Source organism: Microcebus murinus, chromosome 19, assembly GCF_040939455.1.
Source record: "Microcebus murinus isolate Inina chromosome 19, M.murinus_Inina_mat1.0, whole genome shotgun sequence".
Lineage (NCBI taxonomy): Eukaryota > Metazoa > Chordata > Mammalia > Primates > Cheirogaleidae > Microcebus > Microcebus murinus.
The window spans coordinates 50,551,654-50,574,070 of NC_134122.1; the positions used below are offsets into that span (position 1 = coordinate 50,551,654).

At 36.8% G+C, this 22,417-nt stretch overlaps 1 protein-coding gene across 1 annotated transcript in view; it reads left to right on the forward strand.

Moving 5' to 3' along the window:
• CATSPERE (catsper channel auxiliary subunit epsilon) overlaps window positions 1-22,417 on the forward strand; it is a 110,296-nt gene that overhangs the window by 57,816 nt on the left and 30,063 nt on the right. Inside the window, exons 10-17 of the mRNA XM_012751298.3 lie at window positions 1,707-2,184; window positions 5,651-6,093; window positions 8,975-9,033; window positions 10,540-10,615; window positions 15,129-15,181; window positions 19,439-19,489; window positions 20,977-21,010; window positions 21,439-21,518. Coding sequence (XP_012606752.2) covers window positions 1,707-2,184; window positions 5,651-6,093; window positions 8,975-9,033; window positions 10,540-10,615; window positions 15,129-15,181; window positions 19,439-19,489; window positions 20,977-21,010; window positions 21,439-21,518 — 1,274 coding nt within the window. The remainder of the gene's footprint in view (window positions 1-1,706; window positions 2,185-5,650; window positions 6,094-8,974; window positions 9,034-10,539; window positions 10,616-15,128; window positions 15,182-19,438; window positions 19,490-20,976; window positions 21,011-21,438; window positions 21,519-22,417) is intronic.

Genomic DNA, 22,417 nt, shown 5'->3' on the forward strand with positions numbered 1-22,417 from the left:
GGGGTAAAGATGGTCATTTCATATTAATAATGTAATTGATTCATCAAGAGCACATAAAAACATAAATATTTATGAACCTAGTAACAAATCTTCAAAATACATGAAGCAAAAAGCAATGGAACCTTAAGGAGAAATAGATAAAATCCACAATTATAGTCAAATATGTTATTATCTCTTATCAATAACTAATAGAAAATCAGTAGAGGTTTAGAAGACTTAAACAACACTATTAGCCATGTAGATCAAATTGACATTTATAGAACACACCACCCAACAACAGCACGTTTTTTTCAAATGAACTCAGAATATTTACCAAGGTAGATGACGTTCTGGGCCACAAAACGAATCTTGATATGCTTAAAAGTTTTCCTAGTAATACAAAGTATGTTCTCTGACAATAATGAATTAAGTTAGAAACCATAACAAAAGATATCTGCAATGTCCTCAAAATATTAGGATACCAAATAACACTCTTCCAAATAGCCTATGAACCAGAGAACACATTTTAAAAGCTAATTAAAAGCGTTTTGAACTGAAAGAAAATGAAAACAAAACATGTCAAAACTTGTGGGATGCTACTAAAGCAGGACCTGGAGAGAAATTTATAATATTAATCCTCTATATTAGAAAAAAAGAAATGTCTCAAATCAATTATTTCCACTTCCACATTAAAAACTAGAAAAAAAAGGCAAGTTAAACCAAAAGTAAGCAGAAATGATGAAAAGTAAAGGAAAGTACAGGAAATGATGAAAAAATCACTGGGTAAATTAATCACATAGAAAGTAGAAAAACTGCAGAGAACATTAATGAAATCAAAAGATGGTTCTTTGAAAAAATTGACAAAATTAACTCTTTAGCCAGACTGATATGGATAGAAGGAGAGAAGACACAAATTACCAATATCAAGATTGTGAGAAATAGAACTACTACAAATTCTCTTGCTGTTAAAAGGATAATAAAGGAATGTTATGAACAACTTTAAATAAAAAGTTAAAACAAATTTTCAATAAATTCAAAACATAAATGAAATGGACAAATTTCTTGAAAGACACAAACTGCCAAAGCTTACTCAAGAAGAAATCGATAACATGAATATCCATATCAATTAAAGGAATTGAATTTGTTATTAAAAACTTCCCCATAAAGAAAACTGTTAGGGCTGGGTATGGTGGGTCACACCTGTGATCCTAGCACTCTGGGAGGCCGAGGCAGGAGCTCAGGAGTTCCAGACCAGCCTCAGCAAGAGTGACACCCCATCTCCACTAAAAATAGAAAGAAAGTAGCTGGGCAACTAAAACTAGGAAAAAAAAATAGCTGGGCATGGTGGCACAGGCCTGTAGCCCCAGCTACTTGGGAGACTGAGGCAGGAGGATCACTTGAGCCCAGGAGTTTGAGTTTGCAGTGAGCTATGATCATGCCACGGCACTCTAGCTGGGACGACAGAGTGAGAACCTATCTCAAAAAACAAACAGACAAAAAGAAAATAAAATTATTGGCATAATTTATTTTTATGATTATATGTAGTATGATATGTTTCTATTTAATCTATTTCTAGGCCTGAAGAATTTATTCAAAAATGCACTAAAATAAAAGAACCTCAGTAGTTACTACCTTTTATTTTTACAGATACCAAATTAGAAGACAGGAGTTGTTAGACTTGTCTCCAAAATCAAAGATATTTCTAATTGTTTTCAATTTTGTTACAGAATGAAAGAAGAAGAAGCGAAGTAGTACTCTGGACAGAAAACGAAGTTTACTTTGGATATTTTGCTCTTGAATTTGTGAGAATAATAACTACTGCAGAACTGAAAATACTTCTAAATCTACCACCATCTGCTACTCTGACGGTACACAACGTTGAGTATACAGGGCACCCTCTGGAACTTGCCGTGTTATTAAATTATTGCACTACATGTACTGTCACCAAAAGTATTTGTATAGTGATATATAATGAAGATTCAAGACAGTGGGCGTTCCAGGACTTTACATTAGATGTCCCTATGGACACTTTTTTAGTTCCACATTTTCTATTTGCCGCGTCACCAGAATTGGTACTACATGACAAACATAGGATCTACTATTGTTATCATAATTTCACTGTTACTGGGGTTTTACAAACACCTACAGAAAATGGAAATCTATCAATGTTATCAAATGAGAGTATTATTCATGAAGTTTTTGTAGGTAAGGCATTCTCATAATTCTCATTCTGCTAAAATTATTCTAGATTTTATTATAGACATCTTTAAAATTATGTAACAATTTTTAATGCACCAATATGTAGCGCTTTTGGTTGTTAAAGGTCAACTTCTTAGCACTGAAAAATGAATAGATTTTAAATTCAACTAATGTTAACTATTATCTCACATAGCAAAAGGACAAACTCAAGTTCTTTTTTTTTTTTTTTTTTGGTGTTTCAATTTGATTAATCAGCAAACTCTAACTAACCAACTTATACATACATCAGCAGTGTAGAAGGTGCTGTGTTATATTAGTCTCCCAGGACTCCCATAACAAAGTACTGCAAACTTAGGTAGCTTAACACAACAGAAATTTATTGTTTCACAGTTCTGGAGGCTAGAAGTCAGAGACCATGGTGTTTACAGGGCCATATTCCCTCAAAAACCTGTAGGGGAATCTTTCTTTGGTTCTTCCGAGTTTTTGGTGACTTGCTGGCAAATCCTTGCCATTCCTGGCTTGCAGCTGCATCATTCCCATCTCTGCCTTGTCATCTCATAGCCTTCTCCCTGTGTCTCTGTCATCACATAACTTATAAGGACAATAGTCATATTGGATTAGAGGTCTTTCCTACTCCAGTGTGACTTCATCTTAACTAACTACATCTATAATGATCCTATTTCTAAATGAGACCATATTCTGAGGTAGTACTGGGGGTTAGAACTGCAGCACATCTTTTGGAGGGGACATATAGTTCAACCCATAGCATATTTAGATAGATTTGTGTTGAAATCTACGAACAAGTCATTTAATCTCTCTAAGCTTCTGTTTTCTAATCTGCAATACAGGACTGGCATGTTGAGTGGATAAGGGATTGTATATAGAAAGCTTAAACATGCTTGACAGGTAGTAAACCTTCAATTAATAGTAGTTATTCTTGATTTTATTATTCATTCCCTCTTGAGTCCATTTTAGAAATTTTTATTTTCTAAGAAATCATTTATCTAGATTTTATAATTTATTGGCAAATATTTCCCTTGTTAACTCTTAGATTTCTTATGTGCCAGTAATTATATTCTCTTTCTCATTTATAATATTGTTTGTGCCCTACCCCATTGTTAGTTTGGCTTGCAAGAGACTGTTTATTATTTTAGGGGGTTTTGTTTTTGTTTTTGTTTTTTTTTTCCTTTTAAAAAGCTATCTTCATTTTATTTATCAAGTCTACTTTTTAATTCCTTAATTTCTGCTTTCCTCATTATTGATTCTTCACTTCTGCTTTCTTTTTCTAACTTTAGTAGTCTATTGCCTGCTCCTTAAGTTAAATGGTTAGTTCATTTATTTTTAGTCTTGTTTTCTAAGCATTTAAAGCTATAAACAAGCATAAGGCTATGAACTTTTTTCTGTATGTCTTTAGCTGCATCCCATGAGATTTTACATACAGTGATCTTATTGTTACGATCTTTTAAATCATTCTTAATTTTCATCTAACCTTCATATTTAATCCAAAGGTCATTTAATAATGTTTAATAATGTTTTTCACCAGAAATGTGATCAGCAATAGAGATGGTGCCATGTAAGTATATATAAGGAGCATCAAATCCAGGTTTATGGGATCAGAAAAATAGGTGTGCGGGAAATTACTTCTAAAATGAAAACCAGGGGTAGAGTATATATATTAGAAAAATGATTTCACTGGTTAGGATAGGAGATTGAGGTAGCATTCCAAGTTGAGAATGTAGCATGTGCAAAGCTCTGGAGATGGGGGAGAATATGGCAAGGTTAGGGAACTGAAATTAGGTCAGTATGACTAGATAATAGAGTGTAAGGCAAAAAGTGGCAAGAAATAAACCTGGGTAAGGAAAAGAGAGATCACATCATGAAGCAATTTGGACACTATGTATAATCCAGAAATGATATATTGTTTTGTTTCATGAGGTTTTACATTTTATATATCATTACACTGTATATATCCTGCAATTACTTTTTTTTTTTTTTTTTTTTGAGACAATCTCACTCTGTTGCCCCGCCTAGAGTGCTGTGGCTTCAGCCTAGCTCACAGCAACCTCAAACTCCTGGGCTCAAGCAATCCTCCTGCCTCAGCCTCCCAACTAGCTGGGACTACAGGCATGCGCCACCATGTCCAGTTAATTTTTTTTTTCTATTTTTGGTAGAGATGGGGTCTCACTCTTGCTCAGGCTTGTTTGAGCTCTAACTCCTGAGCTCAAACGATCCACCCATCTCGGGCCTCCCAGAGTGCTAGGATTACAGGCGTGAGCCCAGCCGGCAATTAGTCTTTCATTCAACATATATATTTTATTATGTCCTCCACCCACATGTTTCTCCCTTTCCACCTTATGATCTACTTGCATGTATTTCTGATTAGGTAAAATTGAGTAGAATATAATTTGTGATAATTTGTAAAGAAGTCACTGATTTATTCAGATTCCAAATGTAAGATGTGTAAGTGCAACACAACCTGAAACTCCCCGACTATGAATTCATCTTCCTCCTTTCAGCCAGTCCTCTCTGAGTGTTGTCTTTTGAAAATTCAAGAAGGTATACCCCTAGGCTGTACGCAGAGAACATCATATCTTGAAAGGAAGCTGTGAAGTCAGCTAGTCCAACTGTTCATTTTACAGATAAGGCAACAAAACCAAAGAGGTTAAGAGAGTCGCCCTCTATGAGCCACTATAACTTAGGCAGAACACTCTATTAAAGTGGGGAAAGTTGCTTATCTGCTATGAGTGAACGTGCAGAGGTAGGCTATGCCTCACACTACTCCCGCCCCCATCACCCCAATTTATTCATCCCAATTGTATCAGTCTACTAGGGCTGCCATAACAAAATACCAGACTGGGTAACTGAAGCAACAGAAATGTATTTTCTCACATTTCTGAGGGCTAGCAGTCCAAGATTAAGGTACTGTCAGGATTGGTTTCTGGGGTGAGGCCTCTATTCTGGTGTTTCTTCCTCTTCTTGTAAGGGCATATTGGATGAGGACCCCCTCCCACCCCCCCCTTACAATCTCATTTAACCTTAATTGCCTCCTTAAAGGCCAAATGTGGTCATATTGGGGATTAGGGTTTCAACATAAAAATTTGAGGGGGACACAATTCAGTCCATAACCAACACTTTCTAATAATACTATTCCTGCCATGCTCATCCTCATTATTACTTCATATACTTATTCTAGCTCTTTTCTCTATGTAAATTATGTGATACATAAAAGTGATATAATAAACATAAAAGAGAAAATGCATTCAATAAGAAAACTGAATACGCTGAAGTGAGAGAGAAGTTCTCCAATTTACAGTGAAGTTATAGGTTCATGCCTGCACACTCTGATTTTCTCGAAGAACATAAATACTTAATCATTATAAAAGAAATTCTTTTGGTTAAAAGTACACTTAAATAAAACAGTGTGATTTATGGTTAGTTAGAATAATACAAACTTTTCTCTCTTTTTTTCCAGATTATTATGGAAATATTATGGTGAAAATGGAAAATAATATAATATTTTATTTCAAGATGAGTATTACAGATGCAGTAAAGCTACATGAATGGGTAAACAACACAATAAGAACCACCATTCTCTTAAGTACATCTGGTCATATATATATCCTGTGTGCTCTCGACAATGACACGATATATGCACAGGAATATCCCTTAAAGCTGGAAGCACAAAGTATAGCATTCAAGACAGAAGAAAAATGCCCATACACTGCATTTAATAATGATATTTCTCGCATTTTTTACTTTTTGGACAAAGGAGATGTCCTGAGGTTGTGGACTCAATTAGTTTATCCAGATAATGTTGGTCTGTACACGATTGTGGAATACTATGGCCCCAAAATATTGAAAATAAAACGATATACTCACTATGAAATTGCCTTTGGACACTGCACTAAAACTCTGGTAATTTAATATTTTAAATTTATTTGATTTTATTTTTAATAAGTGAATTGATTTCCCTTCTAGGTTCAGCTGGGGAAATGTTGAGGACTGTATTTTTATTTTTTTACTCTTTTGAGGCAGAGTCTTGCTCTGTTGCCCAGGCTAGAGTGCCATGGCGTCAGCCTACCTCACAGCAACCTCAAACTCCTGGGCTCAAGAAATCCTCCTGCCTCAGCCTTCCAAGTAGCTGGGACTATAGGCATGCACCACTACGCCCAGCTAATTTTTTTACTTTTAGTAGAGACTAGGGGCTCACTCTTGCTCAGGCTGGTCTCAAACTCCTGAGCTCAAGCAATCCTCCTGCCTCAGCCTCCCAGAGTGCTAGGATTACAGGTGTGAGCCACCATGCCCAGCCTCTATGAGTTTTAATAAATAATGATGTAATAAGCCATTAATTCTCAGGCCACAATTTTTGTTTTTAGTATCCAAGCCCTCTTTGCCACCTAAAAACATATTCCTTCAAAACTCCTTGATTGTCAATTGCATTATTCATTTCTCCTTTTTTTTTTTTTTAATGTATGGCTTTTCTGTAGACTTTTGTTATCTCTTGTAGTATAATAAACTACCTCAAAACCTAATTATTTTACACAATGACCAATTCTGTGGGGCAACAATTTGGGCCCTGACTAGCTGGGCAGTTCTGCTGGTTTCATCTGGGTTCATTGATGTGGCTGTGGTGATCTGGCAATTCATCTGTAACTGGGTGATCTAAGATAGCCTCCTTTGTCTGAGGGCCTCGAACATAACACTTGTCTCTGCTCCATGTGGCCTCTTATCTCCAGACTGGACTGGCTTCTTCATGTGGCAGTCTCTTTATACATTTATGACATAACTTTTTCTTAATTTTTTTCAATATTTCTAGGCTACACAGTTTGTGAGTTTTTTTCCAAATTTTTGCAAATCTCCAAAAAAACTTTCTGATATATTTATTGAAAAAAAATCCACGTATAAGTGCACCAATGTGGTTGAAACTAGTGTTGTTCAAGGGTCAACTGTATATTTGTCCATTTGCAACTTATCCCTTCAAAATACTAGTTACCCATCAAAATATATAAATGACCAATGACTATGAAACATCAAAATTTGCATTTTAATAAAATGCTGGCTCTACCACTTATTACCAAATGACATTGAGCAAATTTTTAAATCTCTCTTTTCCTTAATTTTCTCATCTGTAAATTGGAGATAATAATAATAATAGTACCTACCTCATAAGGTTTTGATGAGGATTAAACAAGTTAATATACATAATGGAATTAGGAAAGCACCTGGCACATACACTATGCGTATCATTACTACAACTACCAACACTATTACCACTGTTATACTACTATCACTGTCACCACCATATTTCATCAATTCTAGGGCACATTTTTTTTTACATTTAACATCTCTGAAATCAGTATGAGTCTTATGGCATTTTAGATTTAATGAATCATATTATTATTATAGCACCTTGCTTAGATGATGCAGATTGGGTCACTATAACTTCACAGACCAATTATTACCTAGTATGATGATAAGCATCATCATTCCTTTTTGTAAAAAAAAAAAAATGAATGTAACACCCATATACAAAAGTGGATAAAACATTTATGAATAATTTAGCAAATTATTATAAACAAAACACCCATGTAATCACCATTCAAATAAAAAAATAGAATATTAGAAGCACCCAAAGGCCCCTTGTATCTTCCTGATCATAATCTTCTCCCTCTTCCAAAAGCTAAACACCAGTCTGACTTTTGTAGTAATAATTTCCTTGCTTTTCTTAATAGTCTCATCATATATTAATACGTATGCATCACTAAATAATATAGATTAGGTTTGTCTATTTTAGAACTTCATATGAATGGAATAATTACATATATGTTAAACACACATACATAAATAGTATACACATATATGTATTTATGTCTTCCTTTTTTTCTTTGAATATTATGCTTGTGAAAGTCCATGTTGTTTAGTGTAGCTGTAATTCATTCATACTCACTGCTCTATAGTATTTCTCTGTATGAATATACTATAATATATACTTATTTATTTTACTGTTGATGAACATTGGGGTGTTTCTATTTGGGGGCTACTCTGAATAATGCTACAATGAATATTTTAGTATATACCTCTTGACAAACACATACAAATATTTCTATCAGGTAGAATTACTAACTTTTATGTGAAATTCTTGGGGAGGCTGTAAATTCCGTTTATAATTCTATAACATTTTATTATGAAAAAGTTCAAGCATACAGAAAGTTGAAAACATTTTGCAATTAACACCTCTACCTAGGGCCGGGCACAGTGGCTCACGCCTATAATCCTAGCACTCTGGGAGGCCGAGGCGGGTGGATCGTTCAAGGTCAGGAGTTCGAAACCAGCCTGAGCAAAGAGCAAGACTCTGTCTCTACTAAAAAATAGAAAGAAATCAATTGGCCAACTAAAAATATATAGAGAAAATTAGCCAAGCATGGTGGCGCATACCTGTAGTCTCAGCTACTCAGGAGGCGGAGGCAGAAGGATCACTTGAGCCCAGGAGTTTGAGGTTGCTGTGAGCTAGACTGATGCCACAGCACTCTAGCCCGGGCAACAGAGTGAGACCCTGTCTCAAAAAAAAAAAAAAAAATCTCTACCTAGATTCTACATTAACATTGTACTTGCTTTCTTATATATCTATACATCTGTCCATCCACCAATCAATCTTACTTTACAAGTGTTCAACATTATTATATATCCTAGTGAAGGCATTTTGAGTGCCTGGATGTGGAAAACCCAATGCTACTAAAGTGAGATCCCCATCCTCAATTTTCCTGCTTTAAATAAACTTTTTAATTTTCTTTTTCAGACACTAACATTTTTTCAGAATATAAATTACGAGGGAGTAGATAATTACTTCCAGTTGCAGTAAGTATGACTTTTAAAATAACTTACTCAGTATTAAATATGCTACTTGGGTTATTGATTTGTAGGTATTTATTTAAATGGCCTTATATCTGTTTAAATATCCAAATTTCAAATTCCTTTAAACGTCTGGATAGATGTAAAATTAGTATTTGAGTGTATAGAATGTAAATTACACCTTGTAGTTTAATGGAAACATGACCTATCTGAAGTTTCTCATTCATCCAAATGAAGATGCAAAAAAATGGGCTATTTATTAATCCAATAATTTTCAAGCATGTTGTGTCACTAATTCCCATCTCAAAGTTTCTATCATTACTATGTACTATCATTAAGCAAAAACAAGAACTCTAATATCACAGAAAGTCTCTGTGAGTAAAGTCAGATAAAACATCATGTTTGACTCCTGGAATAAGGTAGCACTTAAGCATTTAATTTCTGAAGGAAGACAACCAACTTGGAATCCTGTGTTAAGGCATGTATATGGTTATCATTACAGCCTGGCAATATTTTCTGGGGAAATACCACTTTTTTTCCTAGGAAAAAGTTCCATTTTTCTTTAGTCTGCTGCTACTCCAAGTGAATTTGAGCTCTATGCCATGAGCTTTTTAGGTGTTCAAAATACATGGTGAACAAGGAAGATAAAGTACTGGTGTCATGAAACATATCTCCAGTGGGAGAAGACAAACAGTAAGTAATCAAATAAACAAAACAATTCCAAATACTGATAAGTGCTATTAAGAAAACAGAATGCTGTCATAGAGTCTGATCAGGAAGGGTAGGGAGAAAATGCCACTTTAGACACAGTAGTCTAAACTGAGTAGACTCAACTCGTTCCTTTCCCCTTCATCCATTGAGTTTTTGCTTTATACTTCTAATGGTGTGGGTTCCTTTGAGTATTTTTGGTTTTGTGGATATTTACTGAGATTTCTGTTGCTATAGAATGCACATAAAGTGTCCAGGATTTTTTTTGTGTTTGTTTTTCCCCAGTGTTTTCAAAAAGTAAAAACCTTAGCAGGGGTGGGGTATGAATCAAGCTTTCAAAATTTCTCCTTCTGTCATTTTTGAGCCCTTGCATTTTGCCTGAGCACAAAATGATTCATGTGTACTTTTTAGTTGAGAAAGGCATTATGTCTGACCTCCCTTTCAATTCCACTCAGATCAAATTACGCAGCTTTATGTAGTTCAGAAAACTAACTTTACAATTTACTCTTTATTGTTCCAAAGTTGTTATAGACAGAAGGGAAAAATGGTTCCCATTGTGCCAACCCAGTGGTGGCCAAAATATGGGGTACCATGAGGTGATAGCCACTTTACCACATGACCACAGTGCAGAGCTGCCTTAGCAGAAGCAGCGAGCAGTTACCGCCAGCACCAGGCCTCCAGGCTTCGTCATGGTGGTTCCGTCACATAGTGTGCATGGGACTTTTCATTTGCTCTGCAGAAAGGCAGAGCCATGTCTACTTGTCCCCTAATTCTGTAATAACCTATGTGAGTTGTTTTTCCTAGAGACCAGAACACAGGTCTCCTGCTTGTTCAACTTCGACCTAGTGCATATTCAAAAACGTGTACAAGAGCCCACAAGGTAAGTGACATAGTAGTAAAGACCAAAAATTTACTTCAAGAGTATACAGGTGGCAAACTAAATAATTCATATTATCTCCATACAATACCACTCCCCTAATACTTAGCCACGTTTTGTAATGTTTAACTGTAAAGATAGCATTATTTCATGTTGAAGACAGAAGATAAGATTTTTGCCTTCTGTGAGTTTATCATCTAACGTGGGATATATAAACATATACAAAAATGTAAAACTATTAGTTTTTGAAGATTTGAAGATAAATAAAGCTGTGTAAAGGAAAACTGAAATCAATGGGAACAATTTAAGTTGGATATAGTTTGTCATAGAAGACTGACAGTCATGTCCATATTTATCCTGCATTCATTCATTCATTCAAAATATCATTCATCCAAAACCAATGTACTGCATACCTACTATGTTTCCGTGTTTCAGTCTGGGTGCTGGGTAATGGGAGTTACAAAGATGAAAAGACAGACTACCTTTCCTAGAAGCAAACATAAACTGGCTTATGAGAATGTGGTATACACAGTTATCAAATTGCCCAGGGGAAAGTGGGAGCAATTTTCATTGGGTAGGGAAAGGTGAAAAAAAAGGGATACATAACATGACTATTGAGGAATAAGTGGAAGTTCAGCAGGCAGACGCAAAGGGAATTCCAGGAAAGGCACAGGCAAAAGCAGAGAGGCATGTAACAACATGAGGGTGTTAGGTAACTATGAGTATTATGGAATTAAACACAAATTCTTAACAACCCCTTCCTTTGAGTCTATGTTCCACATTTGGGGATGCCTTTTCTCTATTCCTTCTCAGCCTAACATTCAGTAAACATATATTGAGCACCTACTGTATATCAGGCATTGTGTTATACATAGGGAATAATAAGTGAAATAGGACTTAGTCCCTCTTCTCTAGGATGCCAGCACAAGGAACCTATTCCTACCAGAGCAAGGTTCCACGAGTTTAGAGGGAGCCTGAACTAAAGCATGTGTGATCCACCCCTGAGTACTGCTGACACACACCGCTTCCCCAGGAAACTGTCTTCAGTTGCGTACCCACAACTCCAGTCTGCCTCCCATGCCACTCATTGACTGTAACTGCTTAGGAAGCAAGAAACTGCAACCTCAGGAGTTCCTGCCCTAGGCTAGGTTTTCTATCTTTTATCTTTTTTTATCTTTAAGTGCATGACCCTATTTCTTTATGGATGCTTTCCTAAAGCACTGTGGTTTTCTTTACCCCTCTCTAATGTATAGATTTGTTAGGGATCCCTATTCACTCTATCCTGCCAGGCATTACAAAGGCAAGTTCATCTAACCTGAGTTCAGATCCAAGCCCTACCACCTACTGGCTTGGACAAGCTACTTAAACACTCTGAGTCTCTGCTGCCTCATTTGTAAAAAGGGAACCATAACATCTATCTTATGGAGTTATCAAGAGTATTAAATGAGATCATTCATGCCAAGTACCCAATACAGTGCCTGTTGCAGAGTAATTATCTAATATTACTTGTTTCTTCCTTCTTTTTCCTCTTTAGCACCCTATAGACAAGGATAGTTCAAATCTAGCCACCCTCTGGGCCCACTGCAGATGGTTTATATTGACCCACCAACTGAAATAGAATGGAGAAATATGCAATAGCCCTTTTAGGAAAATGTGGTCTTTTGGAGGCAGGTCCTCTAATTAGCCAAGGAAATCAAACCTGTAAATAACCACAAGGTATGCTTTCAACGACAGGTTCCATTCTTGGTGTTCTCATACTCATGAGTAAGTCATCAGCTCCCAGATAAATAGTATAGAGACACAGGGCCCAGCTCTGTATGTACACAGAACCATGGCCTACAGACTCCTTCTCCAGTTGGAAAAAGTTAGGCCCTTGTTAAATGTGCTGGATCAAATGGCAATGGACCGTGCTATCTGAATAAGAGCCCACTGTCTTTGTCACTTAGTCTTCATAGCCTGCAGCAGGGCAGCATATAGAACTGGCAGCTCCATCAAAGCTGCTTCTCACTTTTTAACCATGCACCAAGAACTGGAAATGCAGAAAGGTAGGCCAGCCCCCAGAGGGCCTTATTAATTCCTTCCAGGATGAATTTTCCCAGGAAGGGATGACTATAACTCTTGTCTAATACATTATCTACCAGCATTTGTGTGGAGGGACTTTAGAATCCCTGTCTCAGATCAGTTGTTCTGTTTCCTTCTGTCCAGTTAGAGGGAATTTGCTGTCTGACTCTCAGCTAAGGCAGGAGCTGTCCTGCCCTGTCTCTGAACCAAGGAGAAATGTTTTCATTTAGGCTATATGTCAGAATCTCTCTAATTAGGTATCCAGTCCTGGGGAGCATGTGTCAGCCCTGTAGCAGTAGGAACTCTAGAAAGCAGATTTATTCATACTTCCCACACTCTGTACCTACAACTCCTTTTCGATATCCACCTGCAGGCCAACTCATATTTTTAATCCTAGCTGTGGTTGTTGATTCTGAGGCTTGGGGTTATTTTTGTCAGTGAGGACAAGGAAGAGAAGAAATATTACAAATGAGGTCATCAGGTAATGGTGGGTCCTGACTATGAGAGATTGAGGACCTCAACCAATCCTGTACATTATATGGATAATTTAATAAAGATAAAGGGCAAGCCCATGTTTCTGAACATATTTCATGGGAAAGCAAAGGTTTAATGATAATGGGTGGTGAGGACTGTGGGTAGAGTTGTTAAGAGAACAAATCAAGTCCTGTGGGTACAATCAGGTGATTCAGGAAATAAAATCCATGAACTCCCACTGTGGAGCATGTTTTTGAAATGAAGCCTGAAAGGTCTTGGTGTAGCAGGGATGACTCTTCATATTCACTAAACTTGGCTGGATATTATTCCTCTATCTCCACCTTCCTGACTCCCTGGTCCTTCTCACAGGGTAGGGAGTATTAGGGTTCTTTTCCAGATTTGCCTTGTGGAAATGTGCCATATACAGGGACATGTTAAGGCAGAATGCAAGTGTCTAGACCCTACTTAGCCTAGTGGCGGGGCACAGGTCCTGGAGCCAGGTAGAAATAGAAGTAGGCACCCAGTTGAGGGGGAACCAGGACTGGTTAAAAAGAAATCATGACCCCCTGAGTGAACATGGGCAGTTCTTAAAAGTAAATCTAAAGCATTCATCCATCTTATTTTTAACTCTTGCTATCTTGGTGACCCTTCCTTTCATGTTTATATAGTAATTAATTGTATTTTTATTCTATATAACCTGTATATTAATTTTAAGCAAGATATATCTTAAACATTTACAGGCAGGATAAGACATTTGGCATTTTGCAACAGTTCATTTTCTTTTTTGTTTTCTTTTTCTTTTCTTAGTACTCACTGGTTATAGCAAGTTCATTTTCTTAATAACAGAGATTTAATGAAGTTAATAGTCTTTCAACTTTAGATTGAAATTTTTGCTACATTCCAGCTACCGGATATAACCTATCTTCTTAGCACAGCTACACAAAACTCTATTTTAATTTAATTTTTGTATGTAATATTCATTCTACTCTGTTCTTACTGCAAAAGTATTGAATTTGTTAAAAGAGAAAGGAAATATCACTACTAACGTAGAGGTGTATTTGGAGTTAAATGCAATAAATATACTTATTGCATCAGACTTCAGTGGGATTTTATTTGGTTGTTTTAATGCTAGCCTTTTCCACATTAAATGCCTTTCTTGGGCATTTCCAGCCCATGAAACAAGGCATTATGGCACAGCATGTCTATGTGATGCTATTGTTGGATTTTGTCCTTGCCTTCCTCACTGTATCCCCAAGCTTACTTACAGAGAAGCATGAGCTGTGTTAACAAGGCATCTCACCTGCGGCAGACACTGCAGGCTAATTTCTAACTTCTTACATGTTACGCTATATTGTCCAGGTAGTTTGTTTTCAAACAATGCACAGATGTGCTTTTCTTTAAAAAAAAAAAAAAGCAGTTGTGAGTAATGCTTAAAATAAATATCCATTAAACTAGAACAGGGGTTTAATATTTAATAATTGGCCTGCTGCCAGTGCTCCTTTGAATACAGGGTAGTGCTACTTAAAGCAGGGATAGCAAGAGTAGGATGCTATTTTACATGACGCTACTTAATACTCTGAAAAAATATTGGTCTATTAAAGTAGGGGAAAAAGTCAAATTAGTAGCAGGATATCAAAACCTGCGAGGAGTCAGAAGTGCAAGCCGGAAGTATGAAGCCAGTAGTCACGGCTGTAGAGGGGAGTAAGAGATGGGATTGGATCAATTCCCTGGGATAGATAAGAAAGCAGAGATCCAACCTTTGGGCCTCATGAGCAGTGAAGACAAAAGTAAGGTAGCAAAGAAAAGGCACTCAGAGATGAAGAAGCACAGATGCGACAGCACAGAGCAGTCGCATGATAGAACCCCACATTTAAAAGGTTGTTATCTCAAATCGAAAATGTAACTAGTTTTAGCCATGATAATATTTCGGATCATGTGAATCAGACCAACTGAACTCACTACCTAAATTACTTCATTTTAGGTGTTCCAAATCGCTATTGGATGTGATATGCATAAATACATTAGAGTTAAAGGGCAAGTATATTTTTTGACCTGTCTTATATGCTTTCAGTTTTAAAACAAATGGTGAACTAGATGATAATTACTAGTGACAATATTAGCCTAATGATGGACACATCCACAATGAAATCCAGAATTAAATTGACATTGATGTCCAGTTTCAACTTTGCCAAGTTAAAAACATTCAAATCACACTAAAAATGAAAAAAATAAGCTTTTTCTCTATTATCAGCATTTTTCTCCTCCTTTTTTTTTTTTTTTTGAGACAGAGTCTCACTCTGTTATCCGGGCTAGAGTGCCATGGTGTCAGCCTAGCTCACAGCAACCTCAAATTCTTGGACTCAAGCAATCCTCCTGCCTCAGCCTCTCAGGTAGCTGGGACTATAGGCATGCACCACCATGCCCGGATAATTATATATATATATATGTGTACATTTTTTTTAGTTGTCCAGCTAATTTCTTTCTATTTTTTTAGTAGAGACAGGGTCTCGCTGTTGCTCAGGCTGGTCTGGAACTCCTGTGCTCAAACGATCCTCCCACCTCGGCCTCCCAGAGTGCTAGGATTACAGGCGTGAGCCACCATGCCCAGCCCTCCTTTCCTTTTAATAAGCGAGTTTCTATCTTTCATCATTTCATCAGCTCTTCAGTGTATAGCTCATTCCCAGAGAAGTGAGAGGGAGAAACGCTGATCTCTGTTTTCCACCCTACTCAAATCACTTGTAACTTCACTTCCATCGGACAATTGCTTGCCCCCATATCAGAGGAGCCTCAGTTTTCTGCACCATTTTCTATGGGAAATTTTTTAGAGCAAGCCTAACAGAACCACCGGTGGTTCCTCCAGAGAACCCCAAGGTATGAATTTTATCGATCCTGCTATGGTTTACAATGAAGCACGTTGGATTTTGTGTCCTCCATTTGCCGTGGCGCTGTCTTCTACTTGGGAACGACACGGGCAGCATGTATATACTAATCTGTGTATCTGCAGTTAAATGTACGATGCAGACAGCAATTTGTTGTTATTCCTTTCGATAGGAGTGTGGTCGAGAGTGGGGGAACATTAACTCTTATCTGAGCATAAAATGGCTTGCTCTCATCCATTCCTCTGTCATTCTGATAATCTTTTGATTATTACTGAATTTTAATAATCACTTGCTAGATCAACAATTAAATATTTGCATCTCATTTACCATTTGCTAAATTTGCATTTCCTAACACCTTTGCACTCATAATTGCTTTTCCAGGAAACACAAAAAGGCTAACTGGGCTGGGTATGCTGGCTCGTACCTATAATCCCAGCACTTTGGGAAGCTGAGACAGAAGGATCACTTGAGTCTAGGAGTTTGAAATCACCTGGGCAACATAGCTAGACGCCCTCTCTAAAAAAACAACTGTGTGTATGTGTGTGTGTAAAAAGCCAGGCATTGTGACACACATTTGCAGTCCCAGCTACTCAGAAGGCTGAGGACCCTGGAGGATCACAAGAGCTCAGGAATTTGAGTTTATAATGAGCCTGGGTGACAAAGCAAAACCCTATCTAACAACAAAAAAAGAGTATACAGCCTGTACATCCTATTATCCTATTTCTGGGATTATTTACATTTTTTGCTCCTCAGAGTTTGGCCTGTGGACCAGCACTGGCATCATCTGAGAACTTGTTATAAATGCAGAATCTCAGGCCTTATCTCATACTTGCTGAGTCCTGAGTCAGAATCTGCATTTTTTAAAAATTTCCAGGAGATTAGTAGGGGCATTAATGTTTGAGGATATCTGCTGTAAGTAAGCAACATGTTACCAAAACCAATTCCCAGTACCACTGCATGCAGAATTCTTTCTCAGCCCCCTGATTTCCTTCCGGTGTGAGAGACAAAGCAGCTTGAACCAATCTATTTCTGGGAAGCTCCAGATAGTAATTGTCAAGCTTAGTTGCTCATCAGAATCACCTGGAGAGAATGTTTTAAAAACAGATTTCAAGACCTTACTCTAGGCCTCTTAATCAATAACCCATTGCTCTGGAACTCTAAAAACAGCTTTAATACCTTGGACTCAGGTTGCAATGGGCCTACGATTTTCATAGTCACCAAGGGAGACCTGGAACAGTGTGGGGTCCATGGCATTTCAGAAGAGTTGTCAGTGAAGGGGAGTTGTCATCTCTTGGGAGCCAATTTGGGTTCACAGTGGGGGATGGTCTAGACCTATAATATTGATCTAAAAATGATGGTGACTAGGGTTCTTTCTAAGTTACACTGGAAGCAGCTAGCTAAAGTGGTCAAATGAATAACTTTAACTAAAAACTGTATAATTTCATAGACCATTATATCCTCTGTCTGTATGAACCCTAACTAGAAATTACATGAATCCTTACATGCACAACTGAGTTTCTAGTAGCAACTAGAAATCTTGTTTTTAAAAAAAAAGAAAAAGTTTATGTAGAGTAAAACAGTCCAAAGAAATTTGTCTTTATTTTGTTAGATTTTCTATGAATTTTTATGTGTGTATGTGTATGTGTTTTAGAATGGTGACTTTTTAAAAATTGTAATGAAAGGTACACAACATAAATTTACCATTTAATTTAATTTATTTATTTGTTAATTTAAGACAGAGTCTCACTCCATTGCCCCGGCTAGAGTGCCGTGGCATCAGCCTAGCTCACAGTAACCTCAAACTCCTGGGCTTAAGTGATCCTTCTGCCTCAGCCTCCCAAGTAACTGGGACTACAGGCATGTGCCCCCATGCCCAGCTAATTTTTTCTATATATATTTTTTAGTTGTCCAGCTAATTTCTTTCTATTTTTAGTAGAGATGGGGTCTCACTCTTGCTTAGGCTGGTCTCGAACTCCTGACCTTGAGGGATCCTCACGCCTCGGCCTCCCAGAGTGTTAGGATTACAGGCGTGAGCCACCACGCCTGGCCAAATTTATCATTTTAAAGTGTACAATTCAGTGGCATTAAGGACCTTTATAATATTGTATATCTAATGCCACTATCTAGTTCCAAAGTATTTTCTTCTTCTTTTTTTAACTTAATTTAATATTTTTTTAAAACAGAGATGGGGTCTTACTCTTGCTCAGGCTGGTCCCAAACTCCTGAGCTCAAGTGATCCTCCCACCTCAGCCTCCCAGAGTGCTAGATATACAGGTTTGAGCCACCACACCTGCCTAGTTCCAAAGTATTTTCATGATCCCAAAAGGAAACTCTGTACTCAGTGAGCAGCCACTCCTCATACTCACCTTCTCCCAGCCGTTGGCAACTAGTAACCATTGTCTCTATGGATTTACCTATTCTGGATATTTTATATAAATGGAATCATATAATATATGACCATTTGTGTCTGGCTTCTTTCACTTAGCATGTTTTTGAGGTTCACTTGTCCTGCGGCATGTATCAGTACTTCATTCCATTTTATGGCTGAGTAATATTTCATTGTATGGGTAAACCATATTTTGTTTACCCATTCATCAGTCCATGAATATTTGGGATGTTTCCACCTGTTGGCTTTTGTGAATAGAGCAGCTATGAATATTTGTGTACAAGTTTTTCTTTGAGCACCTGTTTTCACTTATTGTAACTAGAAGTGGAATTGCTGGGTCATATGTTAATCCTATGTTTGCCTTGTTGAGGAACCACCAAACTGTTCTCTGCAACAGTGTAACATTTTACATTGCCACCAGCAATGTGCCTGTGTTCTAGTTTCTCCACATCCTTGCCAACATTCGTTCTTTATGTTTTGGGGTTTTTGTTTTTTAAACTGACAGATAAAATTGCATATATTTGCAGTGTACAACATGATGTTTTAAAATACATTGCGGAATGACTAATTTTAGCTAATTAACATATGCATTACCTCACATTGTTATCATTTTTGTGGCAAGAACACTTTATATCCACTCTCAGCATTTTTCAAGAATGCAATATATTATTAACTATAGTCGTTATATTGTATGATAGATCTCTTGAACATATTCTTCCTATCTAACTGAAATTTTGTATCTTTTGAGCATCCTCTCCACACCCGCCCCCCACTTTTCTACACATTTTAAATTTAATAAACATGTATCAAATACAAGAGGTAAATCAGCAGATTTCAATTCTGGTGTTTTCTGAAACACTAGTGAACTTGATTTTTTTTAAATAGAAATGCTACCCTGGAGATTCTAATTCAGTAAATGATTCTTTAATGCTCTCCAGTTGGAGAATGGCTTTGTTAAATGATTAAATGTTTATGTAAATACATAAGGAATGATATTACAAATTTATTATGTTTCATTTTTTGTAGATTTAGCAAAAATGAATGTCTCCACCACGATTTTACTTATGTGATTGAAAAGTAAGAAAATTTTTTTAACATAAGACTGAGTTTTATATTAATGCAGTACCAATTATTTACAATCATTACTTATTCGTTGAATTCCTATTAGCATCCTTGTGTTTGGTTTGACACTGTGCAGTTTTAGCATTAAGCAAAATGTGTAGACACTATAACTTTTCTGAAACGTGCAAGAGAGAGTCCTAGCTCCTCCTTCAATTTAATTGGATAAACAAAGGAAGCCTCATTTACATATGTGCCATAGCCTCAAATCCCATATTATTCCCTCTATTAAGGAAAACACACAAGAATTTTTTCCTATATATATTTCTTCTCAAATTCTTTATGACTATAGTTAAGCTAGTTAGAAGTTATAAATTTACCACGAAAGTCCTGACATCAAATATTCTACTAACTCATCTTTTTCTATATTTTATATTTAATCTTATACACATTTATTTTTAATAGTGCAACCTATTAAAGATGTAACTAAACAAAATCTGATGTTTACTTTTGTAAGATAAAGATCTTTATAAAAAATTTAAAATATTAGGCTGTCAAAAGTATAGAAGTCCATAGCCTCTGAAATATTTACAAGAGTCTTTGAAAAGCTACAAAATTGTCTAATTCTATTTAATTAAATAGAATTTATTTATTCCAATTAAATTATTTATTCTAATTAAGTCATGTTTAACCACTGGGTATATCCCTTAAGTAATTTTATTAAACTTCAAGGCAAGGTGGAGGGATGGAAGAGCCTAGATGCTCCAGACTGTAATGCTCGGTGAAGTCAGTAGGTGAAATAGAAGGGGTGAGAAGAAAACGTTTAATAATGGGTGAGGGCAGCACCTTTTAGTGTCTGTGTGGTAGCTGGGCCTGAAGATTAATAATATGAAAGAGACTATCCTCTATGGCAGGAATTTCTCGAGTGTGTGCCCTGAAGCATGATAAGACATATGGAGAATGTGGCCAGTAACAGTGACTCAGATTTGAGGACTGACAAGACAGGAAATTTGTGAGGGAATATTCTGAAGGGAATATGTGAAGGAATAAACCCTGCAGTTCATGAAGGGGAGGGATTCTATTATAGCGAGAAATCTAAATTAAAGTATGCATCCATTGTTACTGATTCTGAAGGAACTTATTCTTTCATCTATTAATATTCTGGAAAGAACTGCATTGGAATGGCACAATGAACCTGGGCTTTATGCTCATGCATCCTTCGTGGCAGTAAAGCAAAGTTTCTAGCCTTGAACAATCTCTGAGAATGGTTCTGTATCTACAAACAGAGGACAATAATTCACACTGTGTTGGTTTTGTAAGAATGCATTAATATATGTGGAAATATGTGTAGAAGGAAAGTACCTGAAACAAAGCGCTCAGTATTTTATAATTGTTTCTCTACTTGACTTTGGTGATACTTCCTTACCTAGCCAAAGTCATGGTTCTAGTTTTTCAGTTAGAAAAGAGGAAAGAGAAATAAATTATGAAGAATATCTTTTTTACAGGTCATATCTGAGGCACCGACCATCTGAAAACTTGGTAAGAAAATTATAATTTTTTTTTCATTTTTAGAGACAGTTTTGCTCTGTTTCCTGGGCTAGAGTGCTGTGCATCAGTCTAGCTCACAGCAACCTCAAACTCCTGGGCTCAAGTGATCCTCCTGCCTCAGCCTCCCGAGTAGCTGGGACTATAGGCATGTGCCACCATGCCTGGCTAATTTTTTCTATTTTTTTAGTAGAGACAGGGTCTCACTCTTGCTCAGGCTGGTCTTGAACTCCTTGAGCGATCCACCCGTCTCGGCCTCCCAGAGTGCTAGGATTACAGGTGTGAGCCACCACGCCCAGCCAGAAAATTATAATTTTTATTTTCTGATGCTGGGCACTAAAGAAAAAAAAATTTTAACAGAAAATTATAATTTTTTAATAGACCAAATATGTAAAATAACTAAAGCACTTTTTCTTTTCTAGAGAATAAGATATGAATGGGAAGATTATGGCTGCCCATTACGACTTGAGGCCACAGACAAGTTTCAACCTGTGATTCAACTGTAAGTCTATTCTCATCAAAATTTTTACCTGATTTTGAAAGTTTCAAGATGAAAGTATTAATTAATCATGCATTTATTAATACATTTTTGAGTACTTCATATGTTGGTTTTCAGTCCTAGTTATACCAAACTGGGCAACCATGATCTTTACATGTTGGGGGAGGTTGCAATTTAGCAGCCGAGACATAAGTGGGTAAGAGAGCTGAGGGCCTTCTCAGGCCTGCCCTGCCGGCAGCATCTGAGCACTTCCCTTACCCTCTCTGAATCTCTCCCCTAGCTCCTACCGCCACTCCTGCCCATTTGGTAGGAACTATCTTCCCCAAGTGACATGATTTTTCTTTCTCTGTGCCAATAATAAATGAAAGCTCGTAAGGAAAAAAAACTAGATTGCTGATAAGTCCATTAAGGAGATTCAAAAGTAACGTCCCTGACTTAATTCTTATAGACATTTCATAATAATAGTATGCATAAAATGCTAATAGGAAGGCTTTTCCAAGTAATTTTGTATTTGTTTGCTTTTGTCTCTGACTTTTTAATTCTTGGATTATGATTATAAAGGTAACAGGGCTCATTACAAAATTTAAAATATAGAAAAATATAGGAGATAAATGACCCCTATTTCTAAATTTTTTGCTATTATATTATCAAATATCTATTTATGTACCTAGTCAGACGCTGGTCTGGTTATGCCATTAGAATAAATTACTGGAAGTAAAATTTAGGTGTTAATTAATTAATTAGCTTTGCAAATCAGGCAGACTTTAATTAATTGAGCTTTGAGAATCAGTGGCAAGGCTGGCTTCTGGGAAATGAGTCTATAGTCCCGTCCTCTGGATTATAATAAATGCCTTACCTTTATAGGGAATGGCTCAGGAACAGGTTGGGCAGAATTTTTCACC